The 26,505-nt window shown below is 44.9% G+C and overlaps 6 protein-coding genes across 7 annotated transcripts in view; 3 read left to right on the top strand and 3 right to left on the bottom strand.

The window, feature by feature from the left end:
- The window catches only part of LOC135390937 (general transcription factor 3C polypeptide 3-like), a 29,519-nt gene extending 22,094 nt beyond the window's left edge, over window positions 1–7,425 (bottom strand). The window contains exons 1-11 of the mRNA XM_064620939.1: window positions 7,286–7,425; window positions 7,109–7,228; window positions 6,633–6,720; window positions 6,400–6,569; window positions 6,181–6,316; window positions 5,967–6,043; window positions 4,771–5,052; window positions 2,837–2,924; window positions 2,691–2,749; window positions 1,182–1,279; window positions 947–1,034 (exon numbers count right to left, since the gene is read on the bottom strand). Of these exons, the coding sequence (XP_064477009.1) occupies window positions 947–1,034; window positions 1,182–1,279; window positions 2,691–2,749; window positions 2,837–2,924; window positions 4,771–5,052; window positions 5,967–6,043; window positions 6,181–6,316; window positions 6,400–6,569; window positions 6,633–6,720; window positions 7,109–7,228; window positions 7,286–7,387 (1,308 nt within the window). The 5' untranslated portion in view covers window positions 7,388–7,425. The remainder of the gene's footprint in view (window positions 1–946; window positions 1,035–1,181; window positions 1,280–2,690; window positions 2,750–2,836; window positions 2,925–4,770; window positions 5,053–5,966; window positions 6,044–6,180; window positions 6,317–6,399; window positions 6,570–6,632; window positions 6,721–7,108; window positions 7,229–7,285) is intronic.
- Window positions 7,426–10,194: 2,769 nt separating this feature from the next.
- Window positions 10,195–18,478, top strand: LOC135390942 (farnesyl pyrophosphate synthase-like). Its single transcript, XM_064620946.1, has 6 exons — window positions 10,195–10,643; window positions 12,048–12,168; window positions 12,218–12,355; window positions 13,512–13,880; window positions 17,305–17,517; window positions 18,085–18,478. Exons 1-6 carry the CDS (start codon window positions 10,405–10,407, stop codon window positions 18,292–18,294), a joined length of 1,290 nt encoding a protein of 429 aa, XP_064477016.1. The 5' UTR covers window positions 10,195–10,404; the 3' UTR covers window positions 18,295–18,478.
- Window positions 16,814–20,602, bottom strand: LOC135390944 (ubiquitin-conjugating enzyme E2 T-like). Of its 2 annotated transcripts, XM_064620949.1 has the most exons (6): window positions 20,512–20,602; window positions 20,149–20,206; window positions 20,021–20,090; window positions 19,567–19,672; window positions 19,412–19,510; window positions 16,814–18,545 (listed from the first exon to the last, which is right to left on the bottom strand). In XM_064620949.1, exons 1-6 carry the CDS (start codon window positions 20,512–20,514, stop codon window positions 18,468–18,470), a joined length of 414 nt encoding a protein of 137 aa, XP_064477019.1. In that variant the 5' UTR covers window positions 20,515–20,602; the 3' UTR covers window positions 16,814–18,467. The 2 variants fall into 2 exon arrangements, with proteins under 2 accessions (XP_064477019.1, XP_064477018.1); XM_064620948.1 differs by lacking the exon at window positions 20,512–20,602 and having other exon boundaries at window positions 20,149–20,403.
- A 202-nt stretch (window positions 20,603–20,804) lies between these two features.
- LOC135390945 (PAT complex subunit Asterix-like) lies at window positions 20,805–21,504 on the top strand. The gene is made up of 4 exons (XM_064620950.1): window positions 20,805–20,960; window positions 21,061–21,163; window positions 21,223–21,320; window positions 21,386–21,504. The coding sequence occupies exons 1-4, from the start codon at window positions 20,911–20,913 to the stop codon at window positions 21,456–21,458; spliced, it is 324 nt and encodes a 107-aa protein (XP_064477020.1). The 5' UTR covers window positions 20,805–20,910; the 3' UTR covers window positions 21,459–21,504.
- LOC135390938 (exocyst complex component 7-like) lies at window positions 21,450–24,031 on the bottom strand. The gene is made up of 3 exons (XM_064620940.1): window positions 23,273–24,031; window positions 22,846–23,154; window positions 21,450–22,576 (listed from the first exon to the last, which is right to left on the bottom strand). The coding sequence occupies exons 1-3, from the start codon at window positions 23,915–23,917 to the stop codon at window positions 21,575–21,577; spliced, it is 1,956 nt and encodes a 651-aa protein (XP_064477010.1). The 5' UTR covers window positions 23,918–24,031; the 3' UTR covers window positions 21,450–21,574.
- A 155-nt stretch (window positions 24,032–24,186) lies between these two features.
- Window positions 24,187–25,835, top strand: LOC135390943 (proteasome assembly chaperone 2-like). Its single transcript, XM_064620947.1, has 7 exons — window positions 24,187–24,329; window positions 24,506–24,668; window positions 24,780–24,838; window positions 25,005–25,123; window positions 25,195–25,368; window positions 25,440–25,557; window positions 25,644–25,835. The coding sequence occupies exons 1-7, from the start codon at window positions 24,270–24,272 to the stop codon at window positions 25,734–25,736; spliced, it is 786 nt and encodes a 261-aa protein (XP_064477017.1). The 5' UTR covers window positions 24,187–24,269; the 3' UTR covers window positions 25,737–25,835.
- Window positions 25,836–26,505: the final 670 nt, after the last annotated feature.

The following is a 26,505-nucleotide window of genomic DNA, read 5'->3' as shown; positions in this document are numbered from 1 at the left end:
GGGTGATAAGATTTAAATAAAACTGTAATAAAACTTCAGAAAAATGGCATTCAGCCTGCAAAGTTTTTGCGACAGCTCCAGTTTGTATTGTTATTACAGCTGCGTGAATATTCGAAATTTCGAACATGAAACGAATATCTGATGCTGTTCGAATGCTATCCGCAACCTATTTCCAGTATTCGAACATTTTGAATATTTTTGAAGTACGTATTGCAGTCCGGTCGCCATTCTGCAAGTTGGCTTCGCCTCATTACACTGGAGCGTTAGGTGGTCCGCTTTACACTGTTTACAATATTCTGTCACTGAAGTAGTAAAATTTTTTTTGAGCTCATGGTGAACACTGTACTCTGGGCACTGCATGTTCCAATAAATGTACTCCCACCTTTCAGAGTTATGTTCAGTAACAGATGGAAATATGTGCAGTTTCTAAAAAATTTACAGGAAATTCACGATGTAAACATAGGAATGAGGAGATGCACACAAAGCAGGCTGCATGGAACTTGTTGACTTACTCTCAATGCAGTTAATCCCACTAATGCAGTCTACCATACACAACAGAGAGGGACCCTTCTCTCATGATATGTTATGCTGAGTGAAAAAGCTCACATATTTGGAGCAGAAAATCATCTAATGAGCACAACACCATAGCACCGCAAAACCACAAAAGTATTTCACCACGAGTTATTCAAAATGATTCGAACGGGGCCTTTTCTGATCATTCGAATTTGATTTGCCATCTGAAGAAATTATGCGGATTCCATTCGCAGTGCAAGTGAAATATTCGCAAGCTATTCGCAATGAAAATGTTGCTATTCGCACAGCTCTAATCTTTAGGACGCGATTGAAATGTGACAGCTGCTACGTTCGTTCACCCTGTAGAAAGCGAAGAGAGCTCTGGTGTGCTGCAGCACTCGCTTTAATCCGTAAGAATGTCCCCGTGTTTTACCTGAACAAGGTTGTGGGCTCCCAAATGGACAAGGCAGACAATCAGCTTCGCCTGTAGATCTATTGGGAGCAAGTCTGGAACCGTACACCTGGGTGGCAACATTGTGAATGGAAAGGGCACTCAAAGGAAATGCTCAACTATTCAGGGAGTGCTCTTGGGGTTCAGCATGGCTACAATTTGGGGCATGTCGTCCGCAACAACAGCTCTGCCCTGACAGCTGGAAAATGTGACATACTGTTCAAACATGGAGATGTTCTTCTTCTCCAGCACCTCGGCAACGTCGCTCTGCTCCCCTGGTAGGCTAAACTCAATGCCACAATGCTTCGTCAAAACCTGAATCGAGCGAGGAAAGTAAAATCAAAAACAGTGCACTGAGATTGGTATATACAGGATGTTTCACCTAATATGTCACAAAGGTCTATAAATAAGTACTTGTCTGACAACCACGTGGTCAACTGGTATTTATCCTCGGCAAACTTTTGCCACCAAGTAAGGGTGATTTTATCAAAATTTAATTGAAATAAATTTCTCAAACTCAACTCTGAAATTCGCATAATCAACTGTGAATGGAGCACCGCCCAGTTATCACACTCCTCAAGCAACCATTATCGCACATTTTTGCCAGCTGTTACCACAGCTTATTTTGTTGCGTATTTGGGTAAGACCACAACACACTTTCTTATTGTTACTTTAACCTGGCAAATTTGAGAGTTCAAATCAAAGTTAAATTTCTTCTAATTAAATTCCAGTAAAATTACTCGTAGTACATGCCAAAAGTTCTCCATAGATAAATACCATTGTAAATATGTTAACATTGACAAATCCCGTATTTGTTCGAATGCAAGACGACGACGATTGCGAGACGACCCCCTAACAATGATCGCAAAAATAGGAAAAAGAAAAAAATAATGACAAAAATTGCCACCTAACATACTTTATTAAGAACACTCAACTTTCATCTATGTCGGAAACACCGCTGTTCGCCTTGTCCGAGTCGTCCGACAGCCATCTTAAGCAGTCTTCAGTCCCATCCTTCCGCGTTCCAGATACTGCACCTCTCGAACGCGCGCACTACGATGTTCTCGGGGATTGCCCTCCATGCGTGCAAAATCTACGTCACTTCTTGGCTCAGAGAGGCACGCTTCAGACGTCCAGTAGTCTGGAGGGGTTAGCTCCTTCTCGATGTTACCTTGCCGTCCACTCTATGGCACACCGAAGGTTTTCCTCATGCTGGAACAGTCAAAGGTTTCTCTCTGTTGTCCAAGCCATCCTCGGACGTTTATCTCGGAAACTCCGACACGCTGCTCAACTTGAACGTTGTTGTTCGTGGTTTCAGCTGCTTCCATCACTCTCCGCTTGAACGTGGCAGGGTAGAAAACATGCTTTGGCGCCATCACGAAATGCACGTGCAAACGCGAAACGAAACACAACTAGCAGCAAAAGACACAACTTGCGAGACACAGCGACACAGCTGATAAGTGTAAGAGAAGTAAGTCACGTGGGCTCCTCTTTCCCTCTCCCCCCTTTGTCTGGCGTTTGCGCTCTCTCCCTCGTGTGGCAGGAGGTATGGTTTTGATCGCGAGACGACCCCCACTTTCCGGGCGCAATTTTTTTTGAAAAAAATTCGTCTTGCACTTGTGCGAATACGGTACCCCATGATTTTTAAACACGTAGGTTTTTAACGAACTTTTGCAACACGTAAAGTGAGACACCCTGCAAGGTCAGAGCTTAAAGGCATAAATACCAAAAGTGCTTCGTAATGCATCTTTTCACTCAGCTGGAGCTCCAACAGCATGTTCACATCTGCGAATCGCAAAGATAAATATGAGCAGGTGACAAGCAAAATGCATCAACATGAAAAATGGAGCAAGGTAACCACAAAATTCTCACCTTCCGAAGCAATATGTGAAGGAAACTTGTTGAACACCTTCTCCAGAGCTTGAACGGCAGTGCTTGTGCTGCCCATTTGGTGGTAAACCTGAAATGTGGTGTCACGGCTACAGGACAGACAAACAGGGATAACACTATATCACACTATAAAGCTAGCCTGGTGCAAAGATCTAAACACAACCCGAACTAGAAACTGGTTTCAAATGTGTATAGTAATCAGCCAAAAATACAGTAGCCATAGTAGAGCGACCAACAGTTCGAGTTCATATTACTGTAAAGGCGAGATAACTGGTACAGTCGAACCTCGATATAACAAAACTCACTGGGACCACTATTTCCTTCGTCGTATCGAATTGAAGGTAACAAATCACAACCTTCACGAGGCCGCGTGCTGTAAGTAAGTGTCGATCCTGCTACGATGCGGAAAAAGCTTTCGTAAAAAATGACAACAACAACTACGAATACAGCGCCAAAGGGCACCTACAGCATTTTATTCTTGCACGAAATGGCCAGTTATTCGCGCCTGCATCGTGCCTAGATGATGCGGTGCCACGCACTGTTCGTACGCCGCCAAAGCCTCCGCAGCTTTCTCCATTCCGCGTTTCTCCATCCACCGTGTATCTCCAGCTTTCTCCATCCCGCGAACCTTCTAAGTACATCTACGGCAGTGCGTCTTCCATAAGGCTCTCCGTTGTTACGACATGCTTGTCCCCGTCACAAAAATCGTCTAGGCCGATTTCGTCACGTACACCGCCATGCGAACGAAGCGTTTCCAACGTGCGCGCAATAACGCCTCACGTCTCGTGCTCTTTGCTTCATCCTGTACTTGGCTGCAACTAGGGTTGCCACCAGGCCGGTATTATACCGGCACGGCCGGTTATTTGCTCTCTCTGTCGGTTGCCGGTAGGAAGGTGATACCGGCAGCCCTTTCCCGGTATTTGTGGCTCAACACCTTTCATAGGGGCTTTTACGGGGTTTTCCTTTCAACATTCCACTGCAGCTTGAATAAATCCGGAGCACAGATCCAGCTCCGTAGTCACCAGTCGTTTTCTTAGTTATTCATTATTATTATAATTGTTGTTGTCTTGAGCCAGTACGCTCGTTCTTTCTCTCTCTCTCTGTATACTGTCCACCCCTCACTCACTTTCCCGCGGACATTTCCCCCTTTCCCTCTATTCGACCTCCTCTCCCTCAGCCGGTATTTTTCACTACGAAAGGTGGCAACCCTAGCTGCAACCGGGCAGTTCAAAACCAGCGCAAGAAGGAGAAGCCTCAGAGGGAAAATCCCCAACCTTTAAATGACTCGTACTTCCTTTTGTAGGCACCAGATTTTTCTCCCGACCCTAATCTTGCGTGCCATCCTTCACCGCGGGAACAAGACACTGCTTGCATCCCTCGTTTTTGTCACCCTAAAGTTAACTTTGGGGTCGTAAACCTTATCTTGTTATTTCGCTGTTATCGAGGTGGCGGCCAAAAATGGGGAATCCAAATTATTTTGCTTTATCGTGAATTTCATTATATCGTGTTTTGTTGTAACGAGGTTTGACTGTATTTTCAAGAACATTAGCTGCTGTTGCTGTTCGAATTATAAAATTTATTACTCCAATTACCGTCCATGCGAGCCCATTATTCAAAACTCAATATTTAAATGAGTATCGAATTTTGCCAAAAAATGTATTTCAAAATTAAATAAGACTACAGTGAACCCTCGTTATTATGAACGTGGTCGTTTCCGAAAATTTTGGTCATAATGCGGAATTGTCATATTAACGGAGCAGGATTTGCAGAGGTTTCACTGCATTGTTCCTCAGGAGTATGGTCGTAAAGCGCGTACGTCAGATTATCGGAGGTCATATTAACGAGGGTTCACTGTATTTGTATGAATCTCAACTGCTCTGACGAGAGATCCCACAAAATCACCTGTCCCCACGGACCTTGGCAACTTCACGAGCCAGCTGCATGCATTGTGCTCCCTGCTTGGGTCCCATGAGGGTCAGCAGGGCATTGCAACACTCCAGGGCCCTTTTCTGTTCTCCCAGTTGCTCGTACAGAGTGCACAGTTCCAGGCGAAGGTCCACGTTCTGAGGGTCCGCACGTACGGCCCGCGCGTAGCAGGTGGACGCCTGGCGCACGTCCCCTTGCTCCAGGGAGAGCTCTCCCAGGCGGGCCCACTCGTCCGCATCTTCCGGGCTCAGATATGCACCAATCAGGGCGTACTGCAGCATATTATTACATTGAGGGTCAGTTCGTACAGCTTTTTGCCTTTCTTTATTTCGTTTTAATCTTAGTGGTGCAGAAATAAAAGATTCCAGCTACCAGCTGGGAACAGTACTGTTCTTGAACAGTACAGGAAACAGTAAAAATTTTAAAATATGTGAATGAATACATACAGTCAGATTTATAAAGTATTTAATTATAGGTGATCCAGTTACTATAGTTATTTAAATCCGCCTTCTTCGGGACAAAAGAGCTAAAGAACCGACACTGAAGATTTTTGTTTAAGTTTAATTTGTACAAGCTTTCGCGTGGAGGTCCACGCTTCCTCAGGTACCTGAGGAAGCGTGGACCTCCACGCGAAAGCTTGTACAAATTAAACTTAAACAAAAATCTTCAGTGTCGGTTTCTGTATTTTGTTTATGTGATCTACAGGACTTGACTCCCCTCTTCGTATACGCTCCTGTATTACTTTTTGACATTACGTAACTGTCACTTAATTACTTTTCAAATTAATTTGTAATGCACTTCGAATTCGCGTGTATAATTTGTGATTCAGTTTCACTTGAAATCTCGAATCATCTTCACGACATCCGCAATTTTTACTCGTTCAGGAAAGACGAGATTATCCTGACCGCACCACAAATACGGAAAGATGTGTAGAAGTAGGGGTTTCCGGTTTTGTCAAATTTTGTGTAGTATAAGTGGCTGTCGTGACACTAAATGCACCAATTACTGTGAAAGGCTGTCGATGTTATTGCCCAACAAGTTACAAAAAAGGCTACTGTGTGAGAAAGCCTTCCATTTGCATAACGTGTATTTCACAGAACGCTGATAAAGGAGACGCTGCAGCTCAGGAACTGGCCCCGCCTGCACGCATTCAGTCCGTGATTTAAGGACAAGCAATAAAACAAACCTGCAAGGACTTGACACTGTCTCCCATTTCTTCGTAGATCATGCCAAGCGTCTGGAAGGGCTCCGGCGCTATCGGCACTGAAAGCCAATAAGGTGAAATTAAAAGCCGACAACAGCAATGACAAAGAATCCGTCCACGGCACCTCCGATGCCGGGGACACTTCATCGAGTCAAATCAGACTGCTGCGGTGAGACTGTCGGCTGGTGGCCCATACCTAGACGTATAACTTCCATACACATCTTGATGGCATCTTCGTGATCCCCTTTCGCAAACCGCAAGTTTGCCTCTCCCATGAGACCCTGCAAGTCACGCGGCAGGCGGCTTCTCCTCACCGCACATTTTTTCTTCTTCTGAAATAATCGAACAAGAAAATAGTGGAGTGTAGAACGGAAAAATACGATACGAGCACAATGTGCAACTGCAGTTCTTATACCTTATTCTTGCGGCGCCTCCTGCTTCGTCTTTTACTCTTCGAGTCCAAGTATTCGTCAAGAGGATCGTCACTCTCGTCGGAAGGCTTCTGGCTAGATGGCGCTTCCGATGCTTCGGTGGATGGACTTTTCGCTTCCATGTATTCCGTTAACTCGGCAAATGTGATTTCTCCTGCATGGTTCAGAAACACGTTTAAGGTGCTCCGAGGACACAGGAAATACTTTAGTGTCATACCTGTGATGTACTTTTTTGTAATGTCAGACTGCGACTGCAAAGTCTCCTTGTCCTCGCCATCTGAGCTGTCACTGCTGTCGTCTTCAACCTTTGCGGTAGCCAAGGGATTGGAAAAGGGGCACAATCACTATGGGTGATGTGCGGCTGATGGCACTAACCTCCAGCTAGTGTGCTGTTGTAGGGTCTATATGTCAATCTCTCTAGTGGTCACCTCAGACGAAATTTCGAACTTCGCGAAAACATTTTATTTTTTTTTGTTCGCTCACAGGCATGAATACATTACAAGGACGCCTTTGGGTGACGTCCTAAATGGCTAAAACGTATGAAATGCATAACCAAATGAAGGAATGTTGTCTCACAGCAACTCCCTGCGCATGCAATTCATTCCCTCAAGAACCAGAAACGCTTTACGAACCCAACATCCTAAACTTCCCCCTAAGATGGACGCATCGTGGCATGCTAGAAAATAAATGTACCTTTGTCGTTTCTGCTTCTGGCTGCGCCTGTACCTCAACGTATAGAGTAGTTTCGTGTGGATGGGTTTCATCACCACTGGGTGCGGAATCAGAGCTGTCATCCAACACCAGATTCCCTTGCTGTTCCAATAAACGCATCCATTAGCAACCAAGTCAAAAACTGTCGAGTACCGTTACCTGTCTTTTAAGGGCTTTGTAAGTCTCCCATTGTTCCTCTGAGATTTCTCCCAATAAACTTTTGAACGGATTATCGTCTGAACGAGAAGAAGCGTCTGCCATTTTCGTGTACTACTGGATATCATTGGCTAATATCGGATACAAAAGGCGGATTGAATTGGATTATGTCGTCTATTTCAGCATTGCCAACTGACGTGCGTCCCGAAAAATCAACGTTAATTTAGAAAATTACTGCTAGAATTTTTGTGGATAGAAATTGTTTTCTGTTGCTTTTGAATGGTCCACAACAAAATTTACATCATTCTGGAATATATGAAATTCTGTATGTTTCGCGGGGCTCTAGACTTGACAGGACCATAGTTTGCAACACATTTGTCAGCCTTGGTCGCAACAAGAAAAACAATAGCAAAGTCGTCTTAAATTGTGCGCTTTTTGAAAGATGAATATCTGAAGACCAACAAAAATTGTTGAATATAAAAGGGTGAGAATATGCAAAGAGCTCTAGTGCCCCGACAATATAAAAATCTCGGAATCCCATTCCGTAGCCCTCTCCAATAAACAGTCAGATACATTTTCCACTTGGCATACTATCACAAGCAGATAACTTTTATTCACGTCCACCAGGTAACGCACCAATGAGGGCTAACGACAGAAGCGGAGAGGCCATCGGACCCAGAGGGGCTCTTTCCGCGACCGTAGGCACAGTCCGCTTCTTCTTGCTATGTCACTACAGACGACAACAGACGCGTTTTGGGCTCACAGATCTTGGCAACACATGAAAAACGTGACACGCTTTTACGAGGAAACAAAGAAACCAAATGCAGCAGCAACAACCTCCATCCCTCGATGGAGCCAAATCGCCATGGTGTTGGTGAGATGTACTTTTGGTCCACTCCCCCCCTCCATCAGGTGCAGGGACGTTCGGGAACAGCGCTTCTCTTTGTTTCTTTAGAGTGAAGACATAGGGAGCGTGAAGGAGAGGGGCGGAGTGGAGAGATGTCATTTAGAGCAGAGTGCAGGAGCTCTTCTCGCGGAATGGGTTGGCTTTCTGAGAATGGAATCCAACCAGAAGGTAGTCGTCGTTCTCGTGTTCCTGGATGTATTTCTGAAAGAGCCAATTGCTCAACGTTAGCAACTGGAAAAGAGCAACATGGAATGCCAAGGGAGTTGTTCGTCTCTTGATGTATCCTGGTTTTGTATATGTACTAAGCGCCACTAACTTCTAAAGACGTCATTATCAGTGACACGCAGAGAAGCAAGAGGAGCCTGAGCATGCCTCCTGATGACTTTACATTGTACACTGTTCCGCTAAGCCCAGTAGACAGACAGACAGAGTCGAGACGATTGTTACTAGTAATCATTCGGATTATTGAGAGAAGCTCTGTCATAACCTAGGTGACCACAGATTTCTATCAATCAATCAAATAAAAACTATCACCAGATGACCCATATTACTATGACCCTATTAAAACGTTGTGCGTAAAGGAAAAAAAAAAGTCACCTTGAGGTCATCGATGGCAGCGGAGACGGGCAGTCGCCTGAAGTTGGCTTCACGACGCAGTTGTTCCACCACCTTACGCTGCTGTTGCAACGTCGACATCTGATATAAGAGACACACCACATTTAACTTCCATTCCACACCGTTCACTGGGGCAAAATCAAAACATCGCAGGCATGAGGTCCTGCCGAAAGGCCATGAAGGAAGATTACGAAGCACTGAGAGAGTATTCATGAAAGTTTCGGCAGCTACAGGTGCCAGAAGCAAAGTTGTAGTACAAACAGAATTCTTATTTAGCACGCAATTATTCTTAAACATGCAGGTTGAATTTGTGCATCGTTTCTGATTTCTACGTACAATGAAAAATGTCCGATTACACGAATATCGTTTAACGGGACAGCGTCAGCCAGTCGTAACTGGAATGTTTTTGGCTGAGAAATGACTCAGCGAAGAACATATAACAACAATGAATTCAGATATCACTCCTTTTTCCACCTATCATTCAACTGCATTTCACTGCTGTGGTGCTTCCAACTGAGAGATGGCAACCTTGTCATACAATCTGCGTTTTCTGAACTTTTAGTATTTTGAGAACTTCGTTAATCGAAACACATTCTAGGACTTCTATGAAATGTTGTACTTGTTCACACCAGCTACACAAGAAACAAAATATGTTCAGCTCTCTAAACAGGTGATCCTCTGCTGGTTTACAAGCCCCCAAGTTTCACTACCCTTCCCCCCCCTTTTTTTTTTTTTTTTTCAATGTCGTTTCCTTAACCGGGCCCGCAGGTATTACTAAGAGTCACAAAGTAGCCTTCAAGTACATGTGCTTTTCTCCCTCTCTCTTTCGCTCTCACTATCTTGTTTTTTCGCTCTACTTTCGTGTTTGACACTGGGTACCTTCCGCTCTGGACTGGAGCTTGTGAGAGAACAAGAACGTGAATCGTGCAGCTCGAAGAAATTCAGAAACGCATCCTTACAATCTCGAAAGACAAACGTAAAGTGTGGAATCCTCGCTAGACAGTGGCCCGCCCTGAAATGACAGGGCGACAAAAAAAACTCCGCCGGCCTTTCTTAAACCAAGAAATTACAAAGGTATTGAATAACTAAATTAGATGTGAGAAAATACGACAGGCAGCACACAAAGATTTGTTCATTTACCTCTAATGCCTAAGCAATCGAAACCCTATTAGCCTCCACTCAAACTTGTTGCTCCACAACCCGTTCAAGATGGCGCACCGGAAACTTCCCTGGTGCTCGCTCATAATCGACATCGAAGTTCCCAAACATCGGTTTCCTCACAAAAGAGCAAAAATTCTCGCAAAATAAACGTATAGAATAACTTCTGGGTCAACTGCGCTGCAATATTTGTCATTTTTGTAACGTGGTCATTCCTAGTGCCTGTTAGCCGACGTGCTTGTTATCGCTTTTACGACGTAATGGTTACTAATAAACGTGCTGATAAGGCCAATAAGGCCGTCGTACATTTGGTATGATTTAGAAGTTGAACTTCCTATTTACTCATCTGTGTGCAGTAGTGCTGCTATTTGATAACGTGCGATATCGGAGCACGATTAACAGATTGTGGCGTGTCACGTTGACCCTCTCTTTGGGCGTTGTCATGCTTCTTCGTCCTTTCCTGCAATCGTTCATACGAAAGATAACGACGCTCGGCGTCCAGGAAAAACTACAAACTGCCGGGGGCCATAAAAGAGGAAAGGGGGTTCGAGGGCTTTATGTGGCTGCGACAGCTCATTCCAGTAGGTCAAGTTCCTCGGTCAACTTCAAAAGGGAGAACGTTTGTGATACGGAGGCGCATATTCCCCACTTCGAAATGTCGGGACACAAGACACAGAACAGGTAAGCCATTAATTCCGTCCGGTATTTCTGATTTTAGATAATTTTCTCAACGCTATTATGCTCTGTACGCGAGAAATCATCGACTTCGGACAGTTTTGCACTTCTTTAAATGTTCGTTCGTTCTTTGAAAAGAAGAGAATCCCTCATGCTTTTCATAGCAGCATCTTAAGTCCATTCACATCCTCCTTGCTTTCCACTGCCTGTAGTGCATACCGCTTCTCTTTTTATGCATAATAGACTTCTCTATTATGCATGGTTAGGCAATCATGTCATATGCGTCATTCACAAAGGCAAAAAGGAAATATGTTGAGTTTCCAAAAATTGTGATCACTCTGCGAGACATGCAGAAAATGCATGCTCTCATTTGCATGAGGCTGCATGTGGAGCAGACACACCCCCACTGTGGTGGAGGAACATACCCTTTCCAAGCAATTGCACAGTGTCTGAAGCCGGAAGAAATACAGATATTAAAAACATCCTTAGAAGTTTGCGAGATCATTTGTCTCCATACAAATGCTGCATGCTCACAGCCTATTTTTCAACCATTGTATTTTTTGGTGTATTTGAAGCTATCTTCCACGCGTGACGGCACCCACAACTTTGATCCGCATGCGTCCAGGGGTATTTTCCAGTGATCGCGAGGCTTTGAAACAGTATATTGTCAGTTGTCGCATGATTGACGGTTAAGCAGAAACGGGCCCTTGGAGTTTCTTCAAGGGCATTTCCTCCTATGTGTAACTTTGGAAGAATCTTCCTCATATATGCACACATATGCGTACCGTAATGTACGGGTAAAAGCTATTTGTTTCCTTCAGCCTACCGTCCAGGATGTCCTGTTCTTATCTGTACGGCAGACAGGGCACATTCAAAGACAGACTCTGCATCAATACGATGAAAAGCCAGCGGTGTCGACAACTACAGGAAATTTTGTCTTATATACTGAATAAACTAGGTTTCTGGCATCCTAAATACTGCACACAATCTGCTTACTTATGTAGGTATCTTGCTCTCAACAGAATCCGCATAAAGGCTTGCTTTTTGCACTTGGATATTGTTACATTTATCTCTGCAATTTCCCGCCAGGCTTGTTTATGTAGTCAGTGTTCCATGTTCGATTGATCTGCTTGCTCAGGTTTTTCTTTGCGACAGTATGATGGATACTTCTCTGCATTATTTGTGTCCAGTTTCTCCCTCAGAACTGTACACTTCAGAGCTTTAGTCTCATTACTTTTTGTTTATGACAGTGCTGTCTTTGTTCCCTATTCAAAACGAAATCATTACCGATTTAAAACACCACATTTCATTTCTATTCTGTCCCACTATTTGTGAGTAAATAGCTTGTGAACCACCCTGAACAGTTTGCCGCTTATTACTTTTCTTTTCGTTGGACTCCTTCACATTTAGGCTGCTTGTCCTGCATCCTACGGACGAGCCAGTCGAGAAGGCCTATAAGAAACTAGTTGCAGACCTCACAACTACGACGCACTCCTCGCCGATGGCCGATGTCGCCAAAACCCTCAGACAGGTGTGCCGTGACATGCATTGGTCTTGTGAAGAGTCTTATCTCTGCCCAGGTCCTGGACTACAACGTTCCGCACGGAAAACGTAATCGCCTCATGGCCGTTGTCCACACCTACCAGCTACTCTCTGACAAAGAAGCACTACCGGATAAGATCGAGCTAGCTTGTCTAGTCGGCTGGTGCATCGAGTTGGTACGCATCCATTTAGGACTTCGGCAATCTCCTGCACTTAGGGTTGCCACCAGGCCGGTATTATACCGGCACGGCTGGTTATTTGCTCTCTCTGCCGGTTGCCGGTAGGAAGGTGATACCGGCAGCCTTTTGCCGGTATTTGTGGCTCAACACCTTTCATAGGGGCTTTTACGGGGTTTTCCTTTCAACATTCCACTGCAGCTTGAATAAATCTGGAGCACAGATCCAACTCCGTAGTCACCAGTCGTTTTCTTAGTTATTCATTATTATTATCATTGTTGTCTTGAGCCAGTACGCTCATTCTTTCTCTCTCTCTCTCTGTATACTGTCCACCCCTCACTTATTTTTCCTTTCCCGCAAACATTTCCTCCTTTCCCTCTATTCCACCTCCTCTCCCTTGCCGGGATTTTTCACTACGAAAGGTGGCAACCCTACCTGCACTGCATTCTGATCACATATTTTCCTGGAAGAGTGCTTGCAGTACTGCTTTCTCTCATGACGATATACATAGCACGGTACTCGGAGAAGTCCTATCGCTTGTATCCAACTGAAGTACTGTACAGCTATTATGACAACTGGGCCATGGTAAAATTGTATCTGGAATTAGTAATGAAGATATTGCGATACCCTTTAATTTCACAGTCCAAATTTTCACGATTCAAGCACATATTTGCAGCCACTAAATTTTCGAAACCCTGGAAGCTACAATTTCGTGATAAGCCCAAGATTGCCCATACCACATTTGACAAAAGCGACATAGCGTGTGCTTGTGTAAAGTAGGTTCAAATGCTTACTAGTAACCTGTGCAGCAACCAGCTGTGAAAATAAACTTTACAATTGCAGCAGTTTCTCTTATCTTCGGTTTTTGGTTGAAATTTTTAGTGAGCTCCTAAAATCAGCTAATTGTTGAATTCGAAAAAAAAAATTAACGGCTTGCAAACGTCACAATTTTTATACAGATTTTATATTGTTATACAGTCGTAGCAGTTACCTCACAAAAGCGAGCTCACGCTTGTGGATTTAGCATGAACACTGTTTTCCATAAACCTACACCCCACATAAATATGAACGAATAGATCATGTGCACCCTGTCTTGATCTAAGTTTCCACTCAATATTTGCCTGAGCATTCTGCCATGATTTCTCCCCTTGTGCAGCTTCAGGCCTATTTCCTGATAGCGGATGACATCATGGACAAGTCGACGATGAGGCGCGGCCGGCCGTGCTGGTACACGGTGGAAGGCGTGGGACTGCGTGCCATCAACGACGCGTTCTTCCTCCAGGGTGCAGTGTTCAGGGTGCTCCGCGAAAACCTGGGCCACTTGGCAGTGTACCATGACCTAGTAGAACTGTTCCTCAACATCAATTACAGCACAGTAGAAGGCCAGTGCCTCGACATGCTTTCCAGTCCAGAAGGCACGACGCCTGACCTGAAGGAATTTACGGACCAGCGCTACGCTGCCATCGCAGAGCACAAGACAGCGTATTACTCTTTCGTACTGCCCATACGTGCCGGCATGTATGTGGTATGCATCGTATTCTCGTTTGTGCCATTTGCCGGCATCTCGGCTTATGGCCGGCATGCCATTCATGTACCGTATTTTCTGGTGTATGCTCCTTATGCATCTACGTTATCAGAGTTCTCCTGGAAGTCCAGCCTTGGCTCAGACGCTTGACAAAGGCATAAATTGTTCACTTATGCACACTTGAACCGAGATCAACGATCCCATAACTTGAATTTAATGTTTGACTGTGCTTCACAAAAGGCAGTTATTATTACGGAAGCGTTCATCGCATCGTCAACTAGAGTTCGCGAAAAAGTCATTTTTTAACAAGTTTTAGTCAAGTTTTAGCTACGCTTGATCTCGGTTCAAAGGTTAACAACCGTTGGTGAAACCGAGCCTTAATGGTGTATTCACATGAGTGACATCCCCGTGAAATATTCTAGTGGACGAAAGAGCAAAAAGCTGCTCACAGGGCGGAACTTCCGCTCTGCTGAGCATTCGCACGGCGCCAGAACATCAGGAGTGGTATATTGTGCACTTAGCAGACGACACTGTCAGCATCTTTTCCTGTTGTCTGGTCCGGAAAATTGTGTGGCTGTGTCGCAGGATATTTTCCAAGGCTAGCAGTGCAGAAAGCCATGACGTTTTTTTGCATCTTCCACTGGAGTATTCTGGGGAGTGTCGCTCAACACGGTAAGTGCCATGTTCTGGAGATTTGGTGAAAAATTAACGACACATGGCAAGCACGAGTAGCGGAGAGAGGCAAAGGGCATGCTGAGGTAGCGAAGTGGGTCCAACAAGCATGGGACCGCTTTGAAATGTCAGTGATTTCAGAAGGCCAGCGAGATTGAGAAGGAATGCGAGAGCGGCGAAGAGACTGGTCTTGGATAAATACCGCGTCTGTGACAGATCTCACAAAAAATAACTTACACTCAATACACAGGCTTTGATTACGGTGGACACTAATGGTGATGTAGAGCTTAGTTTGTGTTAGAGCCCTGCCGCGGGCCGAGCCGGGCTTGTTATAATCTGTGTGCTCCGGGCCGACAAAATACGCTAGCACCGCGGGCCGGGCCCGGGCCGACAAATATGTTTCAGAGAGACAGGCCCGGCCGGGCCACGCAACTAATTCCACACAATGGAGATGCATTAGTTCGTATCACCATGCGCTTGCGTCATTCCTGTGCATATTTTGCAAAGACAAGCAAGGGATACTGCATTAGGCATATGATTCGACCCTCGAGAACATTCTGAAAGCCACTTTACACTGCTCGTCACTCCTCACGTATTTCATGATCACTTGGCAAAGCTTGGTGAGAGGGGTATGGACTGGGAGAAGGAGTTTGTCGACAGCGTCCTCTACCTCCGCAAAATCTTGACAGTGTAATGAGAACGCCCATGCCCGCGTACGTTCTGGATTTAATTTGGTCTGGTGCGGTTATGGTGTTAAACCGCCATCACTTGTATGTTTGTCTTCTCTCCTTATAAATTTACTGATAAATTTGTTTGATAATCGCCAGAAACGCGTACGTCGCGACTGGAAATACTATGCCGGGATCTACTCGCCGGGTCTGGCTCTATTTGCTTAGATTCCGGGCCGGGCTCTAGTCACTGGGTCACCGGGCCGGGCCGCATAAAAACATGAAGGTCCGGGCCCGGATCGGGCCGGGCCATTTTTCGATGCGTTTGGGCCGGGACGGGCCCAGAAAAGTCGGCCCGTGCAGGGCTCTAGTTTGTGTGCCCTATTAACGCCAGTCGTTCCACCCCGCCGGTGTGCGTTACACATGGGACATATTCCAAATCCCGCTAATTTTGGGGTTGCACGTTGTACATCGGTGCACGATACACACTGGGAAATACGGTATGTGTACTTATGACTCAGTGGTTTTGGTACATCTATGAAACCAGAAATTTATCTTTCATACATTGCATGAGATTACTTTGCAAGTAAGAGCACACTTAAGTCATCTGGGGAAGTTCAATAGACAATTTCCACTCAAATGTAAGCACAGTCAGTCGGATGTCTTTTCAGACGTCCAAAACAAACACTTCGGCATGCATTCACCAGTGCGGTCTGCTTATATTCGATACAGTAATACATAGGTCAGTACCAGGGATGGGCATAAATACACTTTTCGGGTATTTAAATATAAATGCAAAATACTACATGCTTTCATGTATTTAAATACTGTCTATAAATACTTTATGATGAAGGTAATTAAATACAAAATATAAATACATTAAGACAGTATTTAAGTACTGTAACTACTTCCGTAAATACTTTGAGCAGTCCAGGCACATTATTCTTTTAAATTATTGTGTAAATAGAGCCACCTGTGGATGCACATCTGCTGCACACAGTGCCCACATATTTCTTTATTTTATCGTGGTGCAGCGTAATGATTTCACCATCTTGCGTGAAGCGACTTTCCATTGAACAGAAACATCTCCTTGAACATGAGAGAACTGATGAGAGGAAGACAGGACAGAGAGGGGACAAGAACCGACGACGACGACTCAAAACCAGCTTTTGAGTCGCCGTCGTCTGTTCTTCTCCCCCGTCTGTCCTGTCTAGTCCTCCGTCCCAGACCCCCCCCCCCCCCCACACACACACACACGCTGCTCCTCAGACTCAAGGAGATCTTTCCGTTCAGTCATATACACCAGCTTGCTTGCCTCCTCTACTTATGTTCATAGACTTTCCATCTTCAGCAATGACAGTGAAAAACTCCCCGTCAAAAATTATCTGAAGTTCCCAATGAATGACTGAGTAGAATTGCCGCTAACGGTTGCATCTTAAGGGTTCCCTTTAGACGCCAGGCCTTGTCAAGTATCACAAGAGGGTCACGAATCACATTTTTCCCAAATTGGTGTTCTCATTTCTCTCCTCGCTTCCAAGACTGAAGCAACCGGGGCGACAATGCCCTCATTCGCGCATCGTGCAGTTTTATAGAAGGACTGAAATCCCTGAACACGTGGGGATGAGTGACCTGTAGCCTCTAACAAGATATCCTTCATCACGGGAGGCTAATAATGTGGAGAAGCCCACAAATACGGGAGGATGAGATATGTGTATTTTAAATATAAATACGCCTAAAATGGTATTTAAATATAAATACATTTTTCTTGCCTGTAGTTAAATATATTTTAAATACAATGTATTTAAATACTGCCCATCCCCACACCACATCACACACACACACATCACAAATATTTTTTGTCTTTGGTAGCATTCCCAGAGTCTGCAGAGATATGCAAAAGGACAGAAATATCTTGTGAGGCTCAAGGAAATGTTACCGGCACCTAACCTACACCAGCTTGCTTGCATTTTGTTTCTCTCGCATATCTTCTTGGCGGTTAAAAAAAAACTGGGGAAGTCGGCACCCAGAGCTGCAGGTCATAAACCTCAACCGTTCGCTTTCCTTTTTTTATTTCTCCCAACCAGGCTGGTATAAGTGACCCCCAGCAACATGCAGACGCCGAGAAAGTGGCTGTCAAGATAGGTCATGCCTTCCAAGTCCAGGATGACTTCTTGGACATCTACGGCAACCCGGAGCACGTGGGAAAGATTGGTACGGACATAGTAGACGGCAAGTGCAGTTGGCTCGTGGTCAAAGCTCTCCAGCTCATGAATGCTCGTCAACGGGAAACATTCACGGTAGGTCTCTACGGACTGAAACTTGTGTCTTATCGTCTACATCAGGGCAATCTACAGGCCTTTCACTGTATTCTGGCAAAATATTTTTGCTCCGTGTGATGCATGTCACAAAATTAATATCTGCCTTTGAGAGCGATGACATCAATATGTACAATCTGCCAGGCAGCACTGATCATTTCAGCTGCCTCACTGGAGCATCTGGCAGCCTTGCAATGTTGCAAGGAGAGTGGAGACTAGAAAGGGGGCATGCACCTCTGCTAGCAGACGCCAGAGGTCAACGTGACGTCGCCCTTCCTCACGGCTCTTTCAAAAGTGTGCACTAAAGTGCAATAACTTCTCCTCACAGAATGAAATACGCACAGTTACCTTAACAACAACACAAAAGGAATGCAGTTTTACATTTAATTCGTAAACGACGCAATGGATCTATCCTGGTCCTTTTGTACTGCTGTGAAGATAACGACATCCTTCATTACCTCGAGGAGAAAGTTTTAGCACTTCAGTCTCCTCTGTCACCTTGCATCGTATCCTGTCAAGCGAAAGATGTTTATTTTTTTTCTTTCTCAGGCACACTTTGCGTGTGGGAAACCCGGAGGTCCCGACGAACTGGCCATCAAAGCACTGTACGACGAACTGGGACTGGTGGAGCTCTACAACACATACATAGCTCAGACGTTTCAAGCAATCGATGAGATGCTGGAGAAGCCGTGGGGACACCCTTCCCTACCCGCTGTCTTCCGAGAGGTCATGAAGGCAATTTTAAAACGCACAAAATAAAATGTAAAAAATACGCACAAGGTGTTGCCACACCGTAAAATAAATTGTATCTATTTATGTAACCTTCAAGACGAGTTCACTCCTCGCATTTTAACACATCCTGTACGCAATATGTGGAACATAAATATTAAAAAATTGGATCTACTACTGACAGTAGATAATAAAACTGTGCTTTACACCTTTGCATATTTCTTTGTGAATTGCTTCGCCTGCTGCAGAAACAGTGTCTTGTTTAACCTGAACTGCTCAGCCTGAAACAGAATGGAAAACCTCATTTGTAAGCAGGGAAGGATAACTGGCGTATTTTGGTTACCGTTTCCAATTTCGTTACTGCTATATTTTCGTCTCTGTTATCCGTTTCTAATACCGGCCTTTCGATTTCGTTTCCGGTAATAGAACGGTCGTTACAGAGCTGCGGGAGGACAGCCCGTCCGGCTCTATCAGCACCCTGTTTTGCCCAAGTGTTGCTTCGGTGTCACGCGTGCACACTACACAAGTAATTTTACGTCGTTGGGATGCGCACATCTTGCAAGATAAAAAATATATATATGTAGGAACATGTTTTCAGTCTTAAGTCACCGGGAGTCCACCAACTCAAGACGGGCGTAACTTTCATACAATGTCGCATTCATAAGCGGACGCTCTCAATAGTAAATAATACTGCCATGGCCACAGTGAAAAGAAAAAGAAAGTACAAACTAACTAACTAAAAATCATAGGCTGGCAACCTCGTGCTATGGTGGAGTATAGTCATGTGTTGATGTCATGGAGTTATGAGGAATGGGGTGTGGCAAGTGAGGGATACACCCTCGAGATCCAATTTGTGATTTCTTTCCATGCTCTCGTGTGGTATTTAGAGCATTACAGGGAATGGAGCCATCAAAATACAAAAACGAAAAGTCCCTCAAATGTCATCGCAAAACAGGAATAGTTGTTACCCGAATTCAATACCGGACGATAACTTCGTTTCCGTTTCTGGTAATGGAGGACCGTGGTATGCGTTTCCGTTATCGTTACCATCTTCATATTTCAGTAATATACCATTTCCGTTACCATTACCGTTACCCTTCCCTGTTTGTAAGTGCGGTACAACTCTGAAATGAATGCTTTCGCTCACTATATCAACCATCAAAGGATCATCGAGGTTGGGTTCGTTCATCAAAAGCTGGATGGAGAGAAGAACTGTTTTAATGTTGAGTGATGGCTTCCATCCTCCCTGCAATAAGTCGAATTATATGTATGACTCATAAAAAAAATGATTGTGCCTATTACCTTGGGGGGCATTTGTAGCACACTCAGACATATCCGGCCAGCAGAGTCGATATTAGGATGGTAGATTTGGGTTTCAAATCGGGCTTTTGGCGGTTCGAATGGATACCTGCAAAGAGATTGTCTGTTAACACCAAGGGAAGCAACATCTTTGGAAGGGACTCAACGGCACGTGAAGTAAAACCAGTGGTTTATCCAGAATTCCAAGCATGGAAGGGTGTTGGAAAAAATTGGAGGAGGGGGGGGGGGGGGTCATTATTATAGTTAAGTCATTACAGCTTAACCTATCATTACCGTCATGTGTCTAAAGCTGGAATCGCAAGGACACCCCCTGTAGGGGGGTACACATTTGAAAAAGTTAGGGGGGTGGAGGGGGGTTTGGATAAATCACTGAGTAAAACTTAGCTCTAGTACAAGAGGGCTGGAATAATACGTTTCATGCGAAATAGGTATTTACCTCTCTGGAATATTTATGCTCAACTTGAATTTTCCTTCTTCGTAAGGTGTACCTGGGGTTCCCGAAATCACTGCTCAAGGGGAAACGAAATCCTGAGGCGAACAAGGTTTTCGAAGGTAGACGCGTACCTGCTTCGTACTGATCCAAAGCGTCGTCTCTTGGGCAACACGTAATTCCAGCGGGAAGCTGCGAAGACAAAATCTCTAGCTCTTTCTTAAGTCTGCTTGAACGCAACATTAGAAAATGTGTGCTTCCGAAACTACTGTTTACCGATTACTCAAAAATACTGACAAGTTCCCCCAACACGACTTCTCCCGCTCAAACTACGCGCGTATCTTGCTCTTTTCTGCCTTTTCAGTCTGCTTTCTGTTAAGAAATGCGCATGCGCACAGGAACGTGACGAGGCCATCGGAGAGTCGACTCCGCGAAGCGACGTAGTTCTTCTGGTTCTTCTCCCATACTGCTCTTATGGAAGAAGGAATAACTCTTACCATGCATATGCACACGTGCAAGGCGCATAATATACATAAATCAAGTGCTGTAACCTTCAAGCGACTCTATTCGTCCCGACTTGCACGAATGGTCCTCTCTGCGTCTGCGATAGCGGGGATAGCGGCGATAGCAAGTGACTACATGTTTTATTTTTTTTGTGTGAATCCTAAGCAAAGAAACTCACAGGAATAAAAGACAAATAAATCAATAGAACTTGTTACAGAGTGCATTCTTTCAACCTTGAAAGTTTATTCTTCCCAACGACAGCTCCACCAGGCTGACTGGGCTGAAGTTACATTTAAATATGGCTTCCTTCTTCCGCTAGTTCTGCTGCATGTTCTGCTAGATTCGCCCGTGTCAAATTTAATTGGATCATTCGTGAACGGTAATACGTAGCCATGTCTTCAAACAACTCCAATGACCCCAAAAGGCCAGACAAAATAGTCAGGTATGCATTATTATCAGGTATTCCCCACTAATTACACAGTGGGGAATGTTGCAACAACGTTCTTGAAGCCATGGATTGTGTCATACGTTCCTCCGTGCAGGTACAAAATACCAGCTGCAGGAGGGTCGCCGGGCGATGACCCAACGCCCGATTACATGAATGTTCTGTCGATGATCTTCAGCATGTGTGGCCTTATGCTTAAGGTAGAATGATAACAACGTTAGGAATATGCATGATGAGCAAGTAATGCGTGCTATTTCAGCTCAAGTGGTGTGCCTGGGTTGCCCTCTACTGTTCCAGCATCAGCTTCGCCAATTCTCGGGTTAACGATGATACCAAACAGATCCTGAGCAGCTTCATGTATGTGCTAACATTATGCATAACAAATAACAAACCTCGCGTCAATTAAAACGATTTTCTTTCAGGCTTTCAATCTCAGCCGTGGTCATGACATACCTTCAAAATCCCCAACCAATGACTCTACCATGGTCATCGTGACGAAAGTTTATTCCATTCAACAAACAATAAATACATAGAAAACAAACTTGTCCATATTTTTCACCCTTCTTGACACTGGAACTGTGTCTACAGCCCACCACAGAACCTATTGACCACTAAGCAGCCGCATCAAAGAACCTGTCAATCAAATTGGACACGTCTAACGGCGAATACTTGAGGTACTTGTCCGGGTTTTTCGTGAACGGAACTGCGGCATACTTGTCGTAAAACGCCTTGTACTTTGGAAGGATGAATTCTTTGTTGTCACGCTTGAGAGCCTCGCGCAACTCGACGTCTGGAACAGCATACGCTTTCTGTACCCGGCACATCTCCTCCAACTCTTTGTTAAATCCCGTAAATTTGTCCTTAATGCTCTGCCTGTCCTTGTCTTTTAACTTTGTCCCCGGAGACAGCGGACGATCCACTTCGAGCACGTAGTGCAGAACGCGGCTCCAGCTCTGCGAATACAAGCGCTTCTGGTCACGGATATTCTCTTGGTACTGCTGTCCGAGCGTACGCTCGTACGAGTGGACGACGTCCAGAAGGCCGGACTTGTGTAGCGTCCGTAAGATGTAATGGAAATTGTTTAGTCGGAAGACTGCCTGGAGAGCCGAATCTTCGTATTTGCTGCTCTTGTTCTGCAACGCGAGTCCGAGGGCGGACAAGACTCTTGTTACGAACTGCGCGAGAGCCGCCTTGTTCGGATCTCGACTCTGCGTGAAGGACACGACGTCCGAGATTGCAAGGACCGCCCCGGCAGAGTCTATGAATCCCAGCAGGTGCTCCAGAACCATCATTACATTGCTGGTGAGCTCGTGTACGGTCCCATCACGGGGCATCTTGGTGTCCGGGTCGTTTTTTATGGAGTCCACGAGCTCTTCGAGCGCCTTGTTCAGCGTCGTCTGCAGCATCACAGCGAGCGAGGGCAGTTTCCGACCCGCTTCACCGCCGGCCAGGTTGAACGTGGCATCGTACTCTTCACGAAGTTGACGCAGGTGTTGCAGGACCGGGAAGAGACAGAGCACGTTCAAGAAGTCATGTCGAGCGACACAGCGCTTGACGCGGCCGGCCAGACCTTCGCCTTCCAAGGTAACAGATTCGAGAGCTGGTAGCAGCACCTTCAAAGAAACAGACAGTGTAACAGTGACAGATCGGGCAAGTTGGTAACTGTCTAAGATGTGAAGCATGCAGCGTTATGCAAATTCAACATTGAAATTGATGCATTTATCGTTTGATGTTGGCAAAATGGAATTTTGTATAACTGGCTCGATTATTCGAATAGAAGTTTCTGGAGAAAGAAAAGAGTACCTGTGTTTTCTCAAGCACGAGGTAATCATAGACCGCTCACATGTATTTTCACATTGTGTATGTATATTAACGTGTATACCTGGGCAAGAAAACCACCCTCCAGCTTCTCAACGATGGACTGCAATAGCTCGTGCTCAGCATGTGCCAGTCTGCAGACGGCTGTAAGTAGGGTGAGGTACGCTTCAATCTCCTGTTCCACAATTTCTTCCTTGGGTTCCGAAGTGAGGCTGGTGTCGCTGCGTTTGAGACCTCGCAGAATCGCCTCCTGAAACTTGCGAGAAACCCTGCGTGGCGGAGTTTCACGGCTCTTACGGCCGCCCAGCTGCGGAGAACTGTGCAGTAAGGTGACGCTGTTGCCCGAACAGGCCTTCTGGTGCTCTCGGAGGCCCTGCACCACAATGGGCAGAAAATTACCACTTTTCTTGAAAAAAAATTACTGTCATGTAACAATACTCCCAATAAATTCAGGCGATGTCGTATTTCATTAAGGCAGTTAAGGGAGTTACCTGCACTGATTTGAGCAGTGTCCGCGCCCGAACTTTAGCGTACGTTTCCAGGTGCTGTGTGTCTGCCCCGTTCTTCTGAAGCCATCCAGCAATCTTTGCCAGGTCCTCAACCACTTTGGCTGGCAGCTGCTCCGGAGCAAGGCCGACATCGTCCACTAAATCTAAGATAGCCACAGGAGGAACGGGCTTGCTGTGCCGCGACAGCAGATTCTCAAATTCCGTCTGCAAATTACTCGATCCAGTCAGGAACAGCGACTGTAATATCCCGGCTTCTGAATTGTGAGGATTGTTCTTTTCGAAATAGTCGATGGCCTGCTGAATTTTTTCAATCGCTTCGAGGAATTCTGTCAGATTGTCTCCGGGCCCCTTTTGCACGACAGGACCGACGCATTGCGATACACTGTACAGTTGGACGACCTCATCGAGCTGCACGAGCGTTTTTTCGATGTTTTCTTGACGCCTTTGAAGGTTTCCAGTTTCGTGGTAAACAGGTAAAATAGTTCGTTCTAGCTTCATAAGCCGATCGTCGAACGACGACAGAATGGTACACATTCCTTTCGTTAACTGGCTGCTTCTGTTCACCGTTTCCTTGAGCAAGTTCATGTTCCTAATCTCCTTTTGTACTTTGAGTTTTACGTTATCCATTTTTACCTAAATTTCAGCGGCTGAGCTGTCGTCAAGATGTTTCTAAACGGAAAAAGTTTCGGAATACAACCAAGTGCTTTTGGCAGACGACGATTTGTGTTGAACAGGAATGACGCCCACCTGTTATTGTAGTATTCTAATGGCTCGCAAAAAGATTTAGTTTTTACATCAATAAGATATAGTAGATTTTATAAAATATATTTAAGATTATTGAAATTAATTACCTGCTTACTACTGCTATTATTACTACCATAAAATTTTGTTATAATGCGGCTAGTTGCACGGAAAACAAAACAAGCGTGACATAGGTTTCGCGCCGGGTTGCTCGTCGCGATCTTTTGATTTGAGCAATATGTTTGTCCCTCTAAAAGCTTATAAAGATCACAGATGGAACGAGTACACTTTGATTTTTGTGAGTATTAACATGGTATTGGCCACATAAACTTGCATGCACGCGTTATTCACCGTAGGTGACTTGCACATCTAAACAGAACCAACATTTCCGACAAGAACTTTTACCTCATTTTTAAAAGATTACATTCGTTAGCCATCAGTTGATATAAGTTGTACAATCCACTTCAATTGCAGCCTGTGGTGTCTGTTGGCAATGCGGCACAGTTAGCGGTAGATCTTCTGCTCTCCAGTCTTCCAAATGAACTGGTGGGTTACATCCATTCCACAGCTCTCCTTCCTCTTGTCGGAGGGAATCCCTACAGAGTCGGTGATAACCGACTCGCGACTGCCTGCCAAGGTGATTTCTTTTCTAAATCACTGGTATATCCTGCAATCTTTTTTTGTGCCAGTTTACTTGGAGTAGTATCTCTGAACCCCGTTCTAACTAAAGGCTTTGAACTCTTCTCAGTGTATGTCTGCCACCAGAGCAAACTCCTCATCGTGCAGCAAAGAACTCCTGTCTCCCCCGTAAGAGCCTCCTTTAATAAATAACAATTTTTATAGCTAATACCCAATTTCTTCATTCTCTTTCACTCATTTTTTACGTGTTTACATTCGTAGCTTGGTTAGCAAGCATTAACTGATACCAGGACTAAGTGAACGTTCCTCCAAGCGTGTGTGTGCTTGTTTTCAGAACTGCAGAGCGGAATATCGTCAGTTTCTTACCAGCTGGATCAAGAGTGAGAACTTCAAGCTGGTTATAATGCTCTCCAGCTGTTTGTCTCAGTTCAGCTCTCCGTCAGAGCTTTCAAGGTAGAAAAACATTCTACGTTGCAAATATTTTTCCATGTAGCGCGCCCTCGATAAGCTTTCATTTGGCACAGGTATTCGGTGCACTATTACTGTTCACCATCAGTCACAGACATGGTACAGGACAAGTTGTCATCCTTATGCTGGAAGAAGCTGGAGAAACAAGATCCAGTGACCAACGAAATCAGTTCCGATGGAGTCCTCCTCATGCCAGGCTCTGGAATCACGAGGTCACTTCTGGAGAAATGGTGAGGTCTTGTCTCAAGGTATCTCATCCATTACAACGTTAACATTTCATGGCCGTTTTAATCATTTTTAGCGTGTCAGATGCCATCCCTGTGGTACTTCTGCTCCTGTATTGCTCGGAAGGAGACAACACCCCCGATGCCATTCTATTGGCTGACAGGCTGAACGAGTGGCTCCACCTGTGTCCTGTGGTATGTACTACTTCGTTTAGCATTTAGAATCCAAAAATGTTGCTTGAGGCATCAGTTTTGGAAATCGCCTTTCTTGTTGTGTTCAGGAAAGTTCCGGAGGAGGCCAGACTGGGGTGTGGCAGACGCCTGTGTCCTGGAGCATGCTTTTTGGGAGTGGTCCTCCTACTACTATCTACTGAGAGGAGGATACCTCGAAAGCATGTGACTTTTTCTCCCTTTCACCTCATGCTTTGGCTGTACAGTTTATTTGTGAACAATGAGGGTGTTTTGTGCTCACAGTTCACAGCTCGTCTTCAGTTCAGTGCCTTAATTCTTGTCTATGTAGGCGGCACAACTGGAAATGATGATGTGGTTGTTGGAATGAGGAATAAGTTGCAGTAGTTATCTTGGCAAGATAAGTCATTTATCGTTTTACGAGGTCTTCTGTGCAATGTCATAGGGGAGGGGGGGGGGGTACCTGGTAATGTATGAACTGCATATGATGAACCTCACTGGATCCACGGACGCGCTCAGAGTACCAACTCATTCTATATGAGCTATGCCCCAGAAATAACTTTATACATTTGGAAGGTGGTAGAAAATATGTGTAACTAGCATACTGGCATGCCAGCATTTTGTCTTTACCAGTGATGGCCAGTAGTTAACTGCATGTAGTTAAACTACTTGATTGTAGTTAAAAAGTAGCTATCAACTACCTGCAGAAATGTAGTGGCAACTACTAGTTAAACCACAATTTCGAGTAGTTAACTACAGTAGTTAGGTTGCTGCATGCGCCAACTACTTCAGATTTTTACCTTGAGCTACTTGTTTGATGAGAACGGAGGTCCAGAGCAGTTGTGCCGTGCATGTGTACTAAATCTTCACTTTTATCACTACTTGTGATTCATATTTAGGTGTCCAAGAACACTATAGAATGGGATTGGTGTTGATGGACAACGTTAAGTTATA

Source organism: Ornithodoros turicata, chromosome 4 (assembly GCF_037126465.1).
Source record: "Ornithodoros turicata isolate Travis chromosome 4, ASM3712646v1, whole genome shotgun sequence".
Classification (NCBI taxonomy): domain Eukaryota; kingdom Metazoa; phylum Arthropoda; class Arachnida; order Ixodida; family Argasidae; genus Ornithodoros; species Ornithodoros turicata.
This window is presented reverse-complemented; position numbering and strand designations above follow the sequence as displayed.